The 17,014-nt window shown below is 33.5% G+C and overlaps 1 protein-coding gene and 1 pseudogene across 5 annotated transcripts; one reads left to right on the forward strand and one right to left on the reverse strand.

The window, feature by feature from the left end:
- Positions 1-320: 320 nt before the first annotated feature.
- LOC123917411 lies at positions 321-5,902 on the reverse strand (annotated as a pseudogene).
- Positions 5,903-7,939: 2,037 nt separating this feature from the next.
- Positions 7,940-16,574, forward strand: LOC123915727 (ran-binding protein 6-like). 5 transcript variants are annotated; one of them, XM_045966936.1, is made up of 19 exons: positions 7,940-9,892; positions 10,476-10,682; positions 11,021-11,131; positions 11,335-11,400; positions 11,499-11,669; positions 12,042-12,116; positions 12,184-12,411; positions 12,506-12,572; positions 12,667-12,773; positions 12,853-12,909; positions 12,995-13,153; positions 13,987-14,082; positions 14,603-14,688; positions 14,787-14,853; positions 14,947-15,013; positions 15,131-15,255; positions 15,908-15,999; positions 16,162-16,228; positions 16,298-16,574. In XM_045966936.1, exons 1-19 carry the CDS (start codon positions 8,495-8,497, stop codon positions 16,424-16,426), a joined length of 3,375 nt encoding a protein of 1,124 aa, XP_045822892.1. In that variant the 5' UTR covers positions 7,940-8,494; the 3' UTR covers positions 16,427-16,574. The 5 variants fall into 5 exon arrangements, 4 of the variants coding, with proteins under 4 accessions (XP_045822892.1, XP_045822893.1, XP_045822894.1 ...); XM_045966937.1 differs by having other exon boundaries at positions 7,945-9,892; positions 10,479-10,682; XR_006811959.1 differs by lacking the exons at positions 16,162-16,228; positions 16,298-16,574 and having other exon boundaries at positions 8,063-9,892; positions 15,120-15,255.
- Positions 16,575-17,014: the final 440 nt, after the last annotated feature.

The following is a 17,014-nucleotide window of genomic DNA, read 5'->3' on the forward strand; positions in this document are numbered from 1 at the left end:
GGCGAGTTTTATTTCTTGCGCTTTGTTTTGATTTCATCATTTTTATGTGAACCTTTTGTATCTATAGTGTTGGGCATATGCACAAAAAATCAGTTTTAAATTGAATTAACCGGTTTGAAACTGTAAACCGAATTGGAACTGGTTTGAGAAAATTGGAACTAGTTTGAAAAATTAACCATTTTTATCAAAGTGATTTTCAAAAACTGAACAAAACTGTTAACGTGGTTCAATTCAGTTCAATTTATAAACCACGAACACATGTAAATGTATAATGGCACAGTGGTGTGCTCGAATCTCGGAACTAAGAGAATTGAATGATGAAATAAGAAAACCAATAAAACTGAATGACTTATTAAACTGACTTTGCTCTCCAAAATGAATCCAATCCCATTCATAAATACTCTAAAAAAATAATATTTCATATATAAATATGTCTATATTTTTCCTTTCACAACTCTTCTGTATATCTCTCAAATGTTCTTCAAATCATCTCAAGAAACATGGTCTCATTCATTCACTTGTTCAATTTGATCTACTGAAACCTTGGACAATTTCAACACTGATTAAAACTGTTGCTGGATCTTCATAGGCCAAGAAAAGTGTTTGTTTCAATTTGATTTACTTTGTTGTTTTCTGAACAAAGCATCAGCATTACTGTATATAGCAACGGCATTTGCAAAGACAGCAAGAAAAGAACAATCATCACAATGGATAAAATTTTGTCCCTCTTAGTAGCAATGCTCTGTGGATCCCTGAAACATCAAAATTAAAGGTCAAAATGGGAAAAACCTCTACATTTTTTAGTTACTACTAGCTTACAATGTTCAAAAAATGTTCCACTTCTCCAATAACTGATCTATGGTGGGAGACCTAACTAACCACTTTTAACGGAGTCTTCACTTTCAAACATGTTTTTTCCGTCTAAAAATTTTGAACTAGAAACCCTACTTATGTGATCCAAAGTCCCTCAGTTCTACTCAGACAACACAAAGTTGATAAATGTCTCTAGATTTTTTTGTGTGTAAATTGAGTATTCTCTGCACGCAACTACAAGGACTAGTCCCTCAAGATAGGTAGAACCACAAAATGACAACAAAGCTCTCCCCAAGAGTTTTAACGCTGCTGTAATACTAGGATTGAATTGGAACTATAAACTAACCAGCAAGTCATAAAGGTTCATTCACTATAAACACTTGGAAAAAAAAAATGAACAAGTTTTGTCCAAAAAAAATGAACAAGTTGAAATTTACAAAAAAAGTAAGAAAACAAACCTTAGAGCCAGAACATAGAACCAAGATCAGTATCGAAGTTGGCCAGTACATCACCAAGAGTTTCTTCGCCAAATAGTAGAAATCCAAATAAAGCTGTAAGAATGTATATGCCAGAACATAGAACCAATGATGCACATATAACTGGTTGTATTGGTGAAGAGTCTCCGAGTTCATTGTCTATTGTATGCACTGCAAAATACAATACTTTAGGGAAACTTATATATTCTTCAAGTACTTCAAATTTCTTAGTACTATTGTTTGATTTTGATAAATCAAATATTAGAATAGCGTTTTTGTGTGAATTGTATCTTTGCAAAAAGATTACTTTCAGTCAAAGCAAATAGATGTGACAACTCGCAACAAATTAATCATCCATATTGAACACAATTAACCATAAATAAGAACGACATTAACCATAACTTTCAAGTATATATAATTTAGAACTTTAATCAACTCATTAATCGTGGTTAGTTGATATCATTGTATATTGGAACACAATTTCGATGGTTAACTTAACGGATACCATGTATAGTTGAACACCTGGAAAATCTTGGTTAATGATGTTCAAAATCATGATTATTTACGTTCAATCGATGATTAATTTGTTGTGAGTTGTCACATTATCTTATATTCATTAATCATCAACCAAACGTAATAAACACATACTTGAACTGCATTTACCATCTTACCATCCAAATTGTTGTCAAAATTTGTTATCAAGAACACATTGTAATGACAAACAAATGCCGTGACAAGTGTTAGATAATAAGTTATTGGGCTTTAAGTTTCTAAGTACTAGTCTAAGTCTTACTATATATATTGTAAGGTAACTCTTATACATATTAGTTTTTGTTCATGTAATGAAACCCTAGCCTCTTTTGTTCTTTCTATTTCTCTCTTTGATTGACTGTGTAGTTAACAACAAGAACCGGAACTGCTGTGAATAGATTCCAAATAGATGTGATATCAGTAATATTAGGAAGCAATCTTGGACTCTCTATACTTCCATTGAACAATTTAACAAATGTGATTCCTGCAGTTATGACAAGAAAAACAATTGCCAAAGCCATTGCTAAACCAGAAGTATATCTTAATGAATCTGCAGGCACATAAATAATTGATTATTCACCTACTAAATGAGGTAAATCATGTAGCATACTTGAATTTATTCTATTGTATAAAATTGTACCTATTCTCTTAAAGAATCCTAATGGAGTAAATACAACAAGGGTTGTCACAAGAAGAACAAAAGTACGCCCAGTCGACCAGTGTTCACCGAACCATCCTTCAAGTACACCGAAATGATGACTTCCAGATGAAGTTGTTCCAGAAAGTACATCACCTGAAAATCAAGTAGCCTAAAACATTCAACTTATCCACTTTTCATGATAAGTGAAATCATAGAAAACTCTATCGAAGTTTCTAAGCATAAATACTCATAAGCAAAAGCAAATTTGGATCCAATATGTATTTTTGCAGTATACATTTACTTGTACTTCAAAAACGTTTATCATATAAGTACTTATGTATAAGTTTTTTCTACATCAATAGAAAGATAGAATAAAATCAAACTGTTTTCATATAAGCCATAAGCTATTTTCATTAGCTTTCATGGAGAGCTTACAAGAAATAAGTTGAAAACAGCTTATGAACATGGCATAAGCTGTTTCTATAGGGCCCGTTTGGATTGACTTATTTTTGAGCTTATACAAAACAACTTATGAAAATAAATAAACTTTTATGTATTATTCATAAGCTTGTAAATGATACAGATTTGTTTAGGGAAACAGTAACTGAATATGAAATATTGTCTTATTTAGAGAGAAAAAAAAAATCATTATTTCCAAAGATGCACTTGATAGTTGAAAAAATTGATTAGAGATAAGATCTAAATAAGAAGTCTATAGAGAATCAGTACCACTCACCTTAAAGCCGGTTATGTGGGGTTAAACTCAAATTTAAGTTGGCATCATAGCCTATACTAGATCCATCAGACCACCCACTATATTTTCAAGCACAAAGCCCAATAGCGTTGGGGTTAGGGGGCTTATTGGAAAAACTCAATTACCACATTGACTAGAGATAAGGCCTCGAAAAGTGTTTATAAAGAATGGGCATCTCTAATCCTAAATGCTAGTTTTGAGAGGCTGATTTAGGCCTAAATCTAAGAGAAATAAATAATTAATGGGGGGTGATGAAGAAGTTTAATAAATACAAAAGAAAATAGAGGCTACCTCATGTGCAATGACTTCAATACACAATCACCAAAAGTCTCCACATGAACACATTCCATCTTTAAACAAGTGGAACCGGGCTGTGTCTCTTACAAGAATCTCTCTCTGGGTGACCTTAGATATATATTTAGTTGCATTGTGGCAATCCCCACAAACCCTCAGATTTTAAACTATTCGTATGGGCAAACCAGGAGGAATAAATAACAACCCAAAGGCAATTGCAAGCTTTTCACTATGGTGATTAAGCATCTTAATTGTCTCTGAATCTTCAACATCATGCAGAACAGAATTCATATCAGGCACATAACCCTCTTTTATCATTTTGTAGTTCAACTTTTCAAGCTCAGAATATATCTGATCTGAAAATGGATTTGACTTATCATCGGCAGAGAAAACATGCACTTGGTTCTTATATTTGATCCAGCTACATCCCGGTTCCTTTCTCAGACACTTATCTCTCATACCTTTTCTTAATCTAGCAACTTCCTCCCATTTTCCTTTAGCAGCATATACACTTGAAAGTAAGACGTAGCTAGCAGTGTTATGTGGGTCTAATTCGGCTGATTAGAAACTCGGCTGATTAGAAATTGAATCCCTTTCTCGCATAAGAAACTCGGCTGCCCACTTGCCAATGTCCATGTTCCCGTAGAATCTACACGAACTTAACAACGTTGACCAACCAATTGCATCAGGCCTGAAAGGCATCTTGTTTATAAAATTCCTCGCTTCTTCTAACCTCCCAGCTCGACTGAAGAGATCAATCATGCAAGTGTAATGATCTTGAATTGGTACAATCCTATGTTCCATAATCATCGATTCAAATATCTGATTTCCTTTTTCCACTAAACCTGCTCTACTACAAGCTGAAAGAACCCCGATAAATGTAACCTTGTCAGGTTTTAAACCATACGCTAACATGCTTTCAAATAACCTGATTGTTTCATTGGCTTTACCAAACTTAGCATAGCCAGAAACAAGTGCAGTCCATGTGACTTCATCCTTGAACCTCATCTCCCTAAAAAATCTATGGTAGTCTTCAATGCTTCCACATTTACCATACAATGTAACCAGAGCATTGGAAACAGTAATAAATAAACTTAGGCCAGAAATGAGAGCTCTGGCGTGGAACTGAGCACCCTCTTCTATGCTTGCAAGGTTTGCGCATGAGCTAATTACACTTCCGAGGGTGAAATCATCTGGCTCAATCCCATATTTTTGCATATCACTAAAGATTTTAACAGCTTCTTCACTATGGCCATTTTGTCCATAACCCACTAACATTGCAGTCCAAGAGACAACGTTCTTGCAAGTCATCTTCTTGAAAACAGTTTCTGCTGATATTATATTCTTACACTTGCAATACATGTCAACAAGAGCACTGGAGACAAATATATTATCCTTATAATCCGTCCTAATAATATAAGCATGAACTTGCTTGCCTTCTTGCAAAGCCATAATACCCCCGCGGTTAAAACACTTCCAAACGTATACTGATCCATCTGTAGATTTGCCAGTGTCATCTCTCTGAAAAAATCAATTGCATCTCTGTACAATCCATTCTGAGTAAACCCTGTAATCATCGATGTCCAAGAAATTGAATCCCTTTCTCGCATATCTAGAAACAATCGCTTGGAATCTTCAAGCCTACCGCACCGCATCAATCCTGTTATCAACGTATTATACATAACCACGTTCTTCTCAGGCAACTCATCAAAAGCCTGCCATGCACAAGATATCATTCCCATCTTTGAATACATATCCACCAAAGGACTCCCAACAAAAACATACGACATAAAACCAAACTTCACTACATGTCCATGAATCTGCCTACCCAATTGAACACAACCTCGTTTTGATGCAAGTATAAGCAAAGTCGAGAACGTAATCCGATTCAAATTAAATGACCCTTCACTCAACATCAAATTATAAGCCTTTACAAACTGATAAATAGAACCACAAGCAGCATAACCCGAGATAAGTGAACTCCACACGACACCCCATCTCGTGTTGGCATTGCATCAAACATGTATTCCATCTCATGAACACGACCCAGTTTAGAGTAAGCGGAAAGAATGGTGTTCCCAGAGTAGAGATTTGGGTGAGGCATTTTATCAAACACCCTGCGGGCATAGGTAATTGAGCCGAGATTTGCATAGGAGCTGATGAAATTGTTTAAGAGAAAGGTTTCTGGGTTTGGAATGGATTTGATAATGTGACAATGGAGTTTTTTTGCGTTGGTGAGGTTGCGGGTTTGGCAGCAAAGTTTGAGCAATGTACAGTGGTGGTTGGAAGAAGAAGTGGAATGTGATAGTGACATGTATTTGGAATTGAATTGTTATGTGGGGTGGATAAAAAATAATTTTAAATACCATTCTCTTAATTCCTAAATTACATAGATCAAATAAATAATCTCTAAATTAATTATTAAAAATTAAATAAAAACATTTAAGTTAAAATACTAATATCTTCTTTCTTTTTTCTTTTTTAAAAAATGGAGGAACTAAGCCCAAAAGTAAGTTACATTGCAACAACTTTGGATACACTAGTTTTAACTACGTCTGATTTAAATAAATCACGAGTTTGAGTTAGACAATACTCATACGAAATGTAACACCCAAACCCTTAATGCTCATTTATTGAATATAAATAAATAAAACACTTAAGAAATAAAGGCGTCACGCTTCATACACGAAAACACGACAACTATTTATCATGCTCGCACAACGAAAATTAAAAGTAAACATAGTTTCATTGTGCATATCATACATTCACCATATTGTTCATATAATATCCTAAGGCTCCAAGTCATATCATCAACAAGGATATTACATTTATACAACAAAAAAGGATTAGCAAGGTCAAATATAGTCATCACGGGCGTGAATACAAATCAAGCGAATATCCCGACACGGTATTACACCTAATCAGGGCAATTATATACAACCCATCAAAAAGATATATATCTAAAGGAGTAGTCTAAGCTAAACTCCTCACCAAAAAGTGTGCTACACTAAGCACGAGCAACTCCTCTAACTCTGAGCCGGATCCTGAACCTGAGTATCTGAACCCCCAACGGTTCAACACATAACACAAAGCATGAAAGTTAGATAACATAATCAAATATACAAGTGTAAGTAATAATACTTAAACACTACATCACAATTCATGCATATTCATAAATCATAAATATACATCGTCATATCACATTATTCATAGTGCACAAGAGATTGAAACCAATTTCATTTATAATTATTGGACAATTAACATATTAAGCAAGTCTAATCACAAATAGACAATTATCAACAAATTCCAAACATAAGTGTCACATAACAATTATTACACTTAGCAAAGTGTGTGTCATATACCAATTATCACACAATGTACACATACCCTAATGCAATCTAATGCTTCATCTTTATGCGATGACATCTAATGCATGTGGTACCATCTTCTGTATTAGAGTATCTCACCTCTAATATCATTCTTTATCAGATTAATATAATCTGATATACTTCTTTATTGGAATATCCAATATCCTATATGATTCATGAACGCATGTATGTATATCAAGGTTGTCAGAACCGGACCGGTCATCGAACCGGCGAGTTCACCGGTTCAAAGTTCAATTGGTCGGACCGGGTTCAATCGGGGTCGAACCGTTTTTAATTAAATATATATATTTTAATTAATATATAAATAAAAATATATGAATAATTGCTCAATATTTCAAAATTTCACACATTAAAAAGATAAAATATCGCAAGTCAAAATAAAATAAAATAAAATTTATAATTTAAACCAAATGAAAAACAAAAACATTTCCTATTCCTACGACGTCGTTGGTTTGTTTCAGTTTTTTTTTTTTAAAAAAAAAAGGTAAAACGACGTCGTCTTGCGCTGTTTTTTTTTTTTAAAAAAAAAACTGCAAAACCGCTTGAACTGCTCGGCCGGTTCGACCCCGGTTCACGCGTTTTTTTGTCGGTCGGTTTCCTGTCCGTTTTTTGCTCAAAACCGAACCATTTTCATGACCGGTTCACGGTCTGACCGGTCCGACCGGCCAGTCCGGTCCGGTTTTGATAATCTTGATGTATATCATGAATTTACTCACATTTAGCCAGCATATAACTCTTCATTTATTAAGTGAATATAATTCAACTTACTTCTTTATTAAGATACCTCAATCTTAATATTTTTCCTTTATAATCATCACACAACATAAAAAAATAATTGCATAAGAACACAATTAAATCATATTATCAACATACATAGTTTATTAGATACAATATATTCACTTTGCATTTTAACACAATACTAAAAACATAAGGTAATTGTATTAAGCTGGGTAACATAGGTTCCGGGTAAAATAGGTTCCCTCATGTTAAAATTTTCCTTATTGTCCCCTTATTTAACAAAAACTTCAAATGGAAGTGGACCAAGCCATTACCGGATAGTTTTGACCCGAATATCCAACTGCTAGATGCATGCCTAGATCGATTCATGTGAAATTTTCACTTTTCATATTACCCGTTCATTTCGTCTTCATCTTATCCACTACAAAAAAAAAGCTGAAGCAGAAGCATGGAATCAATTTCTACAAAAAAAAAAAAAACAGAAATAAAAGAGTGTCAAATAAAATCATCTAATCTAAATCTCGAAATAGTACATAGCTAGGGTTTTGGAATCAAAGCTGAAGCAGAAGCAGAAGCATGGAATCAATCAAAATCTCAAAAACCACTAATGAAGATGACGAGAATCTCGACGCCATCGGAGGAGAATCATCGAAGAAGAAAAGACGCTGGAAGACGAGAAGCTTCTAATGGGCTTCAGGGTTCAGAGGCCCATCATCACATTAAGCCCAAATGTAAGAAATACGCTTCCTCAACTCAATATAAAAGCTGACGTGGACAACTGCCACAACAGAAAAACAGTTACATTTCCCTCCAAAATCAGCGATTGAATTTGAATCTTCTCAGCTCTCAAGTCCCAACAATGGCGTCAACCTCTGAATCAAACTCAACTCCGAGATTTTGGTCACCACCGCTACCACCACCAAAACCACCGCCAGGATTTTCCCTACGAAATCCGTTTGATCCAGATATAAATTCGCCACATCGCAATTTCTTTGAACAGAGAATTGTCAAGAGAAGATTCATCGAAAATAATCAAGATAAATCACTCATTCATGGCCATAAACTTCAAGATCACACTGCAATTTTCATCGAATCCAACGACTTATCGTCGCTTCAAGAAGCAATTGATGAATACGCTCAAACCAAGGATGAATCGTTGTTGACGATCTTCAAATCTTTCGAACTTAATTACCCTAATTCATTCTCATTCAAGCTTGCTAAAATCCTCCAGTTGCATCCTCCGTTTCAAATACGAACTGAAATCGTTGCTATCCTTCATTCAATTCAAAAGAATCCAACGAGTTTTCTCCACTCCAAAATCCTTATGGCAATGAGAAACCTTCTCCTTCATTCAGTTAAGGTAGAATCCGAAGAAATTCTGTTTCCTGTGCTATGCCAAACGATTGGTTTACTCGCTGATAGGTTGTACCGATCCTCTCTTGTTTGGGAGGAGCTTCTTCAGTATGCTTGTGATTGCATTTCTGCTGACTCGCAATCAAACAATAAGAAAGGGCTTACGTTGTTTGTGGAATTTCCGGTGAATGCTTTTCAAAACAGAGAGTTCTGGCTGAATCAAGGGAACTTTGATCTCGTTGTCTTGAAGAATTCGGAATTTATTTACTCGATGGATCAGGATTTGAAGGCGCTGGCATACGATTCATCGATTTCATTGATGTTATTGTCGAAGAATTTTCAGAAAACAGATTTATATGATTCTCTCTTGTTGATTTTGTTGAATATCATTGATCAGCATGGAGATGAACAGGTTCTGGTTAATAGGGTTAGTCGTTTGTGTGATTTAGTTTCATTGGATGATGGAAATTTCTTTAAGGGGAAATATGGCGAAGTGTTTTGGTGCATGATTCGGGCAGCGGAGGTAGAAGGTGCAAGCGAGGAACTGAGGATTAAAGCGTGTACTGTTATCAAGGAGCTCTATGAAGAGAATGTGATCAAGAATGTTTCTTGTGAGGAAATGAAGAGAGTCCTTGTAGTTGCTATGAACATGTTGTCGTGTGTTGTTGATGATCCTCTTTGGTATGATGTTGACTATGAGTACAGTGTGAACGTTGGGTTGACAGATGGTTTCTACCTTGGGATTTTCTTGTTCAATTCACTCTCTTTAGATGGGGATGAAGGTGTGTTTGTTCCCACGGCAATTGAGATAATAACAGTGAAATATGCATCAAAGATTGATTGGCAGCTTCGTCATGCAGCATTGCTTGCCATTGGTTGGATTGCAGAGAGAAACTTCAAAGGGGTATGCATTTGTGTGTGTGTGTGTGTGTGTGTCTGTGTGTGTGTCATGTCATGTTTTGAGAAGCTTGTATGTGTTTCTAGACAAGCATTGCAATTTTTTTCACATCATTTTGTTATCATGCAAACTAAGGTAAATTGTGATCAAGGATGTGAATGAGGCCTGCAGCTGTATTGTGACGTGATCCTTACTATTATGAAATATTGCAGAGTTGCGATGTGGCTGTAGGAAAAAGGAAAAAAAAATTACATCGCGGCCACAAATACAGTTGCAGACCAGTTTTTAAAACCTTGGTCATGATATATGTATGTTAAGATGTGTGATTGTGTGTAACTTTCTGCAAAATAAGTTTTCCATTTGGTCAATAGAATGGTATTTATATACATACGCTTGCACCATACATTCTTGTGCGAGAAGCTGACCATTATGCAACTGCAAGTTTTGTCTGAGGACGCACAATGCTAGAAAATGATTATTATTATTAATTATTAATTTATTACTATTTTTTCCGATTTCGTGCATATCGTGTTGTTTGTGATGCTAACAATTTCATTCATATCTGATTCTCTATTCCCTTTTGCTACAGCAGGACATGATACAATACTTTGACCAAGTGGTGAGTCTGGTCCTTAAGTCACTGGATGATCTGGACCCCCGGGTACTTTGGGCTGCTATGCACGCAATTGCGTGTTTGAGTGAATTTAAGGAACAACTAATGCATGGCGATTATCACAAGAAGTTATTGACTAAACTAGTTCCCATCATTAGATGGAACTCTTGTGTACGTGTACAGGTACAAACATAAATGCTGCAGCTTGACATCTGTTATTAAAGAGTTGCTTGTTTTCTCTGTTTCAATTTATGTTTCTATTTACTTATGGACACCACAACATAGCAGCAATGCAGGTAGCTTTTAGTGCTAGCGCTGCTTCTTGATTGATTATTACAATTCACAAGTTACAATTGATTGACTCTATTATATTGCAATTTTCACTATCATAATTTTATTCCAAATTTTTAGACATAGTAATTATCTTAAAAGTTTATTTCACTGAAGTTTTCATGTATAATTGAAGCTTTATTTATTAAGTTGTTTTATAAATGATATCCTTTGTTTACTATTTTCTGCAGTTATATGCTGTTATTGGCATTCATTCCTTGGTAAAAAATTGTGGCATAGACAAAATATTACCTTTTGGGGAACCAATGGTAGCATCATTACTTGTACTACTACTTCTTAAGGTACATAGTCTGCAATTTTCACTATCAACTTCTCATTTACACATGCATTGTGGTTTTATATGCAATCATTGCATACTGTACATAATCCATATGATTGTTTCTACATATTCCACATCGTGTTAGTGTAGTCTCAGCCGTTACTTTTCTATGGTTTCATGTTTTATGTAGTTACAATAAGCTAACTGGTTTTTCTATGTTTTCAGCATGATAAACAGAAGTTACAGGTCGAAGCTATTGATACCCTGAAATCTTTTGCAGTTTCAATGCCGGTAAACATTAACATCTGAGGTCTAGAGTTGATGATGTAGGTTTTGATTACGGTAAATAATTACCCTGATGTGATTTGATGTGTAATTGTTGCATGCAGGTAACTTTTCGTCAAAATTATTACGATACAACAATGGAAACACTGAAAGTCATTGTGTTTAATAAGCATAGTTCACCTGCATTGTTGATCTTTGCCAAATGTCTAGAATGTATGATATATCTTGTTAGGAAAGTTGGGCCAGATAGTTTCAAAGAGGAGGAAGCTGTTCAGGTGAGTATTTCTGCTAATTCTATTTTGAATTGACTCAAATTATATAGAATGTATTGTTGAAACAAAAATTAAAATTTAGATAAGTAGAAATTCTAAATTAAAAGGGGATTAGAAAATATTTAATTTTTTGGTCATACAAGTGCTTTTGCGATCGTTCAACAATAATCATGATGCACATTGTGATCTTGGTATACATCATTCAAAATTTTGTTAAATTTGTGACAAACTCATATCTTAAAGGTTGTCAAATAATTATGAGTTTTCTTTTTGTGCTAATTGATCTCATAACATTTGAAGGTCATGGAATCTCTAATATCACTTGAAGGAAAATTTAATTTCTTTTTGTGCTAATTGATCTCGTAACATTTGAAGGTCGTGGAATCTCTAATATCACTTGAAGGAAAATTGAGCAATACAGGATACTTTGCAAAATGTATCATCTTACAGGTATATTTGAAAACTATGATAATGTCAGAGTCAAGTTTATATTCCTTATTGATTTAACATTATGCAGGCTCTAGAACAAATCTGCCGATGCCCAAGAGTGAGTATTGACAAATTTATAGATAAACTTATGCCAATGTTGCTTGGGTCCATTCAACACTATCTTGACTTAACGGTCGATAAGCTCAAGGATGATGGTGAAAAGGATTTGGTTGAAACTATGATAGTTCAGGCTTGTAATATATTGTCATATTTTGCTGTTCGGTCATCAAGAAGCTTTCCCCCCCACATTGGCAAGGTTGGTTTGATAAATCCGATATTTGTGGTTTATGTAGAGGTTTCTACCTTAAAAACAAACATGCAACTAATTAAACATGTATTTAATTGTTTAGGTCAATACAATGTTTACACGCTTGCTTGGTTGTTCTAGTTTTCAAATTCGAAAGGCTTCTATTTTAGGTGAATATAAATTCAAGTTATTTGAGTTCAACTTAAAATCTTGAAATTTGTGATTAAGCCATTTTTGATAAAATAATTCACTTTATAATTCTAGGTCTTCCAAACCTATTACTCTCACTTAAAGTAGCTGACAAAAATATGGAGATTAAAAGAGGTTTTACTTTCTTCATTGTGCAATCTCTGATTGAAGCGTTGAAGAAGGTATTTGGTTATTGTTCTTACTTTTTAATTTATCAGTTTATGGATCCACTTATTTCTTGCCATTGTAAAAAACATGCAGGAAACAGATAGGGATTTGTATACAATAGTAATGAGGTTACTTGCCAGATGCATTCAGGTTGAATACATTTCTGCAAAATACATATTGGTGATATGTTTAGATCATATTTCATCATATAAGTAAACACATGTTCATTATGCAGACCTCTAGTTCATTTTTCAGTGACCAATTGATCAAGGTTATTGCTGATGGAATAGATGATACAACAAAAAAGATTATTGATACTGAAATAAATAAAGCAGAAGAAGTGGTGGCTTCAGAAAGTGGGTGTGAATCTTTACCAACAGAAGATACACTTCAGGTTGTATCTATAAATCCTCTTGCCATTTTTTTCTGATGAGGAATTATCTTGCCTTTTTGAATACACATATGCATTATGCCAAATATTAAAAAGTTATTTATATTGTATAGTGCATAATATTCAAAAGATTTAAAAGATAAATTAAAGGAAAAATAACTTTTGTTATTAAAAAAAAGAATTTTTTTTTAATTAAATATATTTATATTTGTGTGTGTCTGTGTGTATGAGAGAGCAATCATGAATTTAATATGTATATTGGACATAATTAGTTTTTCATGCATTAATTCAATAAATGTGCACAGTTGATTTTTCGCACCTTTAAAATTGATTTTGGTTGGAATTCTGTTGAATATCAAGCTATTTATATTTTAATATATTTTAATTGATCCTAGTGGGAACAATTCTTGGCCAAACTTTATTGACCTCGTGGCTGAACTCTGGATTACCGAGGCCCCCTTCGCCTAGAAACTAGAGGGTTAATACAAAAAAAAAAAATGAATTGCGCAATAAATTTTAGAATAATTATGTAGGCAAAAACTCGAAATTCTAGATTTAAATTAAATTTTGGTGCCAAAATCAATTTGACTTTTAAGTACATTTTTTTGTTTTTGCAAAATAATTTAGGACAACTAAATAGGTGAACAAATAAATGTTATACTTTTAAAATTAATTTGGCCTCCTCCAAAAGTAAAAGAAAACATACACTAAATGATTGTTTCCTATAATTGTTATACTTTTAAAATTAATTTGGCCTCCTCCAAAAGTAAAAGAAAACATACACTAAATGATTGTTTCCTAACAGAATGATAATCAGATTTTTTCACTCATCACAGGAGGTAGTTCAGTTAATAGAAACAACAATCATCACATTTAAAGACCGATGCAAGCTACATGTTGATGACCTCATGTCAAATGTTGTTGATTTTTTGGTATGTTCTCCTTTGTTATTTCTTCTCATCTCAATTTTCTTTAAATGAGCTTGTTATAATCATCGTGCTAGAAAATCTGCTTATTTCAAACAAGAGTAATATAGATCAGGAGAAGATTATTTTCAACCTTCTGCAAATATTAAAAAAAAAAGATTATTTTCAACTTACAATTCATATTTGAACTATGGTTAGAGTTATATTAATATATGAATGTGATGTTTGATAAGATAGATTAATTTGTATATTTAATATTTTATATTCATTTTTATCTTTTTCTAAAAAGAAATGGAAAAATAAATCCAATCTAAACCATTTCTACGAAAAATTGATTAAATCCAATCCACAGAAACGTCTGTTCTGATGTCGACCACTAATAAATTAGGGAATATTCATATTCAAATTAGACGGGATGTTATAATCTACAGCGCTATATGTTCTACGTAATAATCTTAAGTAAAAATTTTGCTCCTGCTGATTTTTTTCATAAAGTTTATTATTGCTTCTATGTAATCTTTGGCAGGCTGATGACAATCCAGATAGACTGGTGGCTTTTGCAATTTCCATTTTTAACGTTACCTTTCCACTATTCCCAGACAAATTGCCGACGTAAATCAAGTTTCTTTGATCATTTTCGTCTAAAGTTATAGCAATAATAATGCCGACATTAATATAATATGTGTTGTTCCCGTGTGCTATTTGAACAGGTATCATGACAGATATAATTTAGCCTTCTGTTTTGCTTTAAAGAGAGATTATCCTTGTTCTGGGCTGGTAAAATATCAAATATGAGTGACTAATTTTGTTTCTTCAATAATTTATATATAAGAAAAATGAACATTAGTTTTTGGGTAATGATCATTCCAGCATGCTACACGGGCGATTGGTATCTGTGCTATGTATGGAGGCGATCAATTTAAATCCTCTGCTAATGGTAACTTCTTTAAGCCCTTAACTTTTGTTTTGAAAGGTTATTTAAGCTCTTAAACTTAAAAGCACTAAAGTGCTATGTTGGAATGTGACAACTTGACAAGTAATAGGTTTTATGCAGTGTGTATCTTAAGGCTATACAAAGTCATCAGTAAAAGACTTTCAATTAGTGAACTATTATATGATACCGCAGTTTCAGCTCTTGGAAAAATCATTGAGTTTCAACGTGACATTATTGGCCCTAAGGTAATAATCTTCCAAAATATCAATAGAAATTAGATTATCTGCCTTTAATATTTTCCCGTTTTTATGACTTTAGTTTATTTAGGAGAGAAAATAATTATTAAAATAAGATTAGTTAGATGAGAAATAATAGTTGGTTCACTGCGACAACTATTATTCTTTCATGCGTCCGAAGCATCACACACAGGAATACAGGGACCAATACATTGGTTCCACAAGTTCCTCTTATGCTTCATATTATAATATACAAATTAGATTGCAACTAGATGTTTTTTTTTTTTTTTAAACAGATTGCAACTAGATGTTAGAAAGTATTATGTTAACATATAATTCAATAATTCATCATCAGAGTCTACAATTAGATTACACCAATATCAGTTATTACACCTTTGTCCTTGTGACTATAATTTTGTAACAAAGTATAAAACCTATGCATGATGCAAACTGTTAACTTTTATGAATTGATACATAGAATGATCGTGAGAGTCACGACTCACAACCGTGTTCCTTTTATTATTACTTTGTCAACATGACTTCTGCACTGCAACTGTTGATCTGCAATGATTACTTTTTTATCTGTAGTTTTTACTGCTAGTGCTAGCTTTGCCTTGCCACATTTTTTTGTGTGTTCCCCAATCATAATTCTTTTAAGCAGGTGGTTCAAAAATGGTTAAACTTCTTGCCGTTGAAGCATGCTTACGATGAAGCTAGATATGCACATGGACTGCTTTCTAAATTGATACAAAGGTGTTAAACTGTTCTTAATTCTCCTTTGGACCTTCTTCAAAAAAAAAAAAATTCTCCTTTGGACCACTTTTTGCTCTATATCAATATTTTTACTATATTCATACTTTGGCACATGTGTATATTGGGCTAAGCCAAAAGTTGTACACTGTGTGCATTGATCAGTTCGGATGAAGACCTATTTGGAAGCAATAACAAGAATCTTCCCATGATCATTTCCGCCATAAAAGAAGTAAGTCAAAGCAATTTTATTTCCTCTGCTAAAATATGGATTTATCTTAACTAATATATTTTCTTTTAGATTTTATCTGGACCTGACCGTATTGGAACTGAGGAAGCTATTAATCAGATGATTGATTTCATAGATCAACATGGTGGGATGGAAATTGAATTAGGAGGTACAAGAGGTACAACATTCATCGTCTTCTAATTGAATTGTACAGTAGACGATAAGGAAAGAAGATTTCAGTCTTCCAATGTGTAAATTTACAATACAACAACATTTGTACGTACAAATAATACAAATGTATAGTAGTTTTTAAACTCTATTTTTCAGATATGATTTTCATTTTCTGCAAGCACGCCTTCTTGTGGATAACCTGAGATTTTCCTCTTGTAACAAATTATAAAACACAAAGTGTTGACATGAGGATTTGTATTGATAAAAGCATTTGCATTTCAGTAAAATATTTTCACATACTTAGAGAAGAATGGATCAGATAACAAGCATAGGTAAATGATTCAGTTAAGAAGGAGCACCTTAAATAAAGAGCTGTGGTATTTTCCAATCTGAACTGGCTGTGTACATATGTAGTTCGATCTTGATTTTCAAATTTCAATCATACATTTACAATTTGAGTGGCTTAGTAGTGGTTCATATTTGGGTATCTAGTTTTGTTGATTATTGTCTTTAAAAAGTCTAAAAAAGCATGATAGACTAAGGATGGTTGGTATTCCGGCAACATTAATAAAATATCTGAAACCTTGTATACAAGGAGTCGAGTAATTAATTCGTAAA

This window comes from Trifolium pratense, linkage group LG3 (assembly GCF_020283565.1).
Source record: "Trifolium pratense cultivar HEN17-A07 linkage group LG3, ARS_RC_1.1, whole genome shotgun sequence".
Taxonomy (NCBI): Eukaryota; Viridiplantae; Streptophyta; class Magnoliopsida; order Fabales; family Fabaceae; genus Trifolium; species Trifolium pratense.